This window comes from Mytilus trossulus, chromosome 8 (genome assembly GCF_036588685.1).
Source record: "Mytilus trossulus isolate FHL-02 chromosome 8, PNRI_Mtr1.1.1.hap1, whole genome shotgun sequence".
Lineage (NCBI taxonomy): Eukaryota > Metazoa > Mollusca > Bivalvia > Mytilida > Mytilidae > Mytilus > Mytilus trossulus.
In genome coordinates, this window is record NC_086380.1 from 80,324,706 (window position 1) to 80,329,127 (window position 4,422).

General features: G+C 33.5%; 1 protein-coding gene across 1 annotated transcript; it reads right to left on the reverse strand.

Annotated features, from left to right (window-relative positions):
• Positions 1-318: 318 nt before the first annotated feature.
• On the reverse strand, positions 319-4,073 carry LOC134682168 (E3 ubiquitin-protein ligase TRIM45-like). The gene is made up of 2 exons (XM_063541742.1): positions 4,024-4,073; positions 319-2,047 (listed from the first exon to the last, which is right to left on the reverse strand). The coding sequence occupies exon 2, from the start codon at positions 2,042-2,044 to the stop codon at positions 389-391; it is 1,656 nt and encodes a 551-aa protein (XP_063397812.1). The 5' UTR covers positions 2,045-2,047; positions 4,024-4,073; the 3' UTR covers positions 319-388.
• Positions 4,074-4,422: the final 349 nt, after the last annotated feature.

Here is a 4,422-nt window from a genome sequence, read left to right on the forward strand (position 1 = left end):
AGTCACCCTTGGGGTTTACATGTACTCTGATCTGGATCTACTCTGTTTCTAGATGCGATTCTGATTAAAGTATAATGAAACTGACACTTTTATCTGTCCAAGGTACATTTTTTTGTCAATCCCGTTATATTTCAACATAATAATGCCCCCCCCCCCCCATGTAGTGGTATTATTGAATATCAAGGAACTCATTCCAATTGATGACTGGCAGGATTATGAATTGCAATAAAAGACACTATGATTGTTATGAATTCTTAGTATATTTTTTTCTCCTTACTTATTTTCTGTGGCAAAAAAAGATTAAAATACTTTTTTTTTTAATTTCTAGAATACTAAAGTACACGGACATTACTTTCATAAACTATAAAACTTAACAAGTCTGTAATTTCTATTTACACGAAAATGCCAATATTTCACCGGCAGTGTAATTCGAAACGAAAAGTTTAGACCAATCTTTACTGAAAGCGAAGCCACGGGGGTCATTAAGTCCATCTTTTGATGTCAATATAGTTTTCATAGATTTATCTTCAAATGAAAACAGCTTAATATTCGATGCTCTGAATTCAAGAAAATATACATTTCCTATTCTGTCGCTTAAAACACCAATCACGTCATGAGTATCTTCAGCAGAGATAGACGCAACTGTTCCATCTAATCCGATGTATTTCAATTTAGAGTTTCCTATATCAGCCTGAACAAAGTAAAGCTGATTTTTTTTACCAACTGATAAGGAGTTAACTGCGGTTCCTCCTACATCTAGTGTCTTCTTTAAGTCACCGGTTTTGTTAATTATGTATATCTTGCCGAACCCACCTACAGCGATTTGATCGTCAATAATAGCAATACCATAACATTGTTCGGGTACTTTAATCAGCGGCCCCTTCTGCATTGTAGCTATATCTACAGTCTGAATGGACTTTATATCTGGTAGTGTGACCCATGCTGTATTGTTGTCTTCTTCCATAGCTATCCCCCATTGACTCTCGCCCATTTGAACTGTTGCCAGTTGTAAACCTTTTTCAGACATAACAAATAAATCGAAACCGTTCCGATGACACATGAATAATCGCTTGTCTTTTGTCACACCTATGCCAGCAATGGTTGCACCAGGTACTTTGAATTTACAATCTAGCTGGAATTTCGATGGAAGCTTTCGCTGCTGTTGATGGAATTGCGCTTGCTGATCTTTACACGGTTTGTATTTGACATCAAGGGAAGCCTTTTTGATATCCACTGAACCAAATGATTTCATAACGGACAGTAAATTGGACTCTTTAAACGATAAAGTGGCATCTTTTTGAGACGACAGCAGTTTATGAAAATTATTTGCACTACAGTTCAGTTCTTCTTTTATATTATTTATCATTATAAATATTTGACTTTCAGATCCATATTTCGAAACTGATTTGAATTGTTCGGATATATTTTGTATTTTATTTCTATGATCACATATTTTTTCAAGATTGTCGTTTGCTTCATGTGAGAGGTCTTTATGATTTGCTTCTATTTCAGACGTAAAAGTTGCTTCAATTTCTTCAATGCGTTTTAGCAATAGTGCTTTGAAGTTTTTACCGTCTTGCTGAACATTCTTCTTACTATCTTTAAGTCTGACAATTGACCTTTTCTTTTTATCTTCCAGTTCGTTTACTGCGGAATTTAATAAGGTGACATCTTTGACCATTTCTTCATACATGGTTGAACTTTTGACCCCTTTCGCAGATACTCTAATTGGGAGTACCTTGTCACATGAGCGATGATCACTACCCATACATGACTGACAGCACATTGTATCATGGTGGGAGCAAAAATATTCTAAAACCATATCGGGATGAACTTTGCAGGATTTATTGACAATAAAGGAAGTACCTTCGATGACATCAATGCCTATTATATGGTGAGTATCAAAACTTTTAATGTGTCCGTGAAAATCTAAACATTCTGTACATAGCCCGTCCTCGCAGTCTGTACAATACTTTACAGCTTTGGTGGATCTACTTCTTCTGGAACAGATTCCACAACACTTGCTCGGGGATTTGGACGCCATATCCTAAAAAAGATAAAAAAAACTAAAATTTTATAAATATTTAAAAAAATAGTTACTTATACCCTCCTCCGCAAATTAGTTAGTGTTGACATTTTACACGGGTCAATACATGTTAATTACCAACAAAACCATGCGTTCAGAACTTACTCTACGAAATCCATGGGTAATCGTTTGAGCATTTAAAAGTTACCCATAATTCTTTAATGATTGAACAACTAATCAAATTCGAAATTAGTGTGTCTTGTAGAGTAATGTGGACAGTGTATGTATATCTGATACATGGTATTTAATGGTTTGAGGTCAACTTGACAAGTTACATTAAATAGGCTATGTCACAGATTTGTTAAAATATTCATGCAACCTTGAAAACTGAAAAATAACAACAATAATGCATTTGTCTCTTTTATTTTCTGATTTTTTGTTGTTGTAATCTTTCAAAATAGATGAGCATTTGTATGGAAAATATGACGAGGATCGGCGAAATTACGATTCAACAATCAACACTCTATTCACCAATTACGTGGGGGGTAAAACCAGAACGCAATTATGGAATGAATAGCTTATCGAGAAAGGAAGACGATAATCCTCGAAGTATAGTTTACCAGCATAAAATTATTCATGTATCACACCTAATTACTCTCTTCAATCAAGTACCTTTATTAAGAGCAGGCAGCCACAAATGGCTATCTTCGCTAAAAGTATTTTGCTGTCTGCAGGTTCTATTTGTGAACAAAATTGTAATTTAACATTGTCGTTTAAGCACAATAACTCCTTCGTTCGTTCGTCCGTCCGTCTGTTCCGCTTCATGTTAAAGTTTTTGGTCAAAGTAGTTTTTGATGGAGTTAAAGTTCAATCAATTTGAAACTTAGTACACATATTCCCAATGATATGATCTTTCTAATTTAAATGCCAACTTAGAATTTTGACTCAAATTTTATGAACCACTAAACTTAGAAAAAGATAGTGCTAGTTTTGGTTAAAGTTTTTGGTCAAGGTAGTTTTTGATGAAGTTGAAGTCTTATCAACTTAAAACTCAGTACACATGTTCCCAATGAACATAGAAAAGAATAGTGCGAGTGGGGCATCCGTGTACTGTGGACACATTCTTCTTATAAATATTTATTGCTTGAGTACGACCGCTTGTGAATATGGATATATCTATTAAAACCGCATTTGATAAAGATATAAGTTCTTTTGAAAAAGGGAAAAATGAGAGAAACTAAATGAATTTCAGATATGTGCAGTATGATGAGAAAGATTTCATAGAGCCGAAATTTCTCTAAAACCATACAAAGTCGGAAATATTTGTGATATAATGTATAAATGTAGTGTTTTGTACTTCCTTACAATGTTTTAAATCAACATTTTTACAACAGAAAACGCCCGCACATAGTCAGTCGACGTACTGACCGCGAAATTAAAAAAAAACCTCTTTTTTCAACACTTGCCAAATTGTACCGCGAATTTGCGGTCATCTACTAGCAAGAATAAAAGTACTGATGCAAACTTCATTCTCTTACTCACAGAAGGCATCGTGATGATAAGACAGACACATTCAAGTTGAACATATAGCGTATGAAAGCGTATGAAAGATTTTGTACTATTATTAGAACTAATACACAAAGAAATTAAAGCAAATTATCAAGCCTAGATGTAAAATTTCTTTTCAAACAATTTTTCTCGACACGTAAGTGATGTTTGGAATCATTTACAAGTGATTGAAATTGCTTTTCAAACTTTTAAAGCAATTAAAAAAAAAAGACAGCCATTGGGAGACAGAGTTGATCCAGTGACTAATACTGACACAATTAACTATTTTTGTACCAGGAAGTATATCCTGATTATCAGTCTCGATTATTTACGTCTTTTTCTTAACATTTTTCCTAACGAATTCAGACGCGTGGTTATTTTACTTGTTGATATTTGTTACTGGACCACAATTATATACTTATATATTTAGTTAATTAAACACAATTTACCTTAATATCCTAATCAATATCATCACAGTTCGCCCATGTATTCAGTCGAGATAGGAGTAGATAACTACTAAAAATATTTTCCACCTGTACGTAACCCTGCTGTGGTTTGCTCTATTGTTCTATTTTATCCATCGTTACTATCTATGTTTAATGATAATTTCAAATTGTAAAACGCCTACTTTGTTTAAAGGGGCACTAGCTACGAGATATATAAAAAAATCTAAAGACTAACTATTTCTTTTGTTCAGTCATTAATGAACGTTAAATAATGAAATAATAGTTTCAAGTGAGTAATTCGACATCATTAAAGGGCAATAGTTGTCAAATTCATGTTCACCGATTTGACTAAAATTCTAATATTTTATTTATAGCAATGTAATACATTATTCCAAACTATTC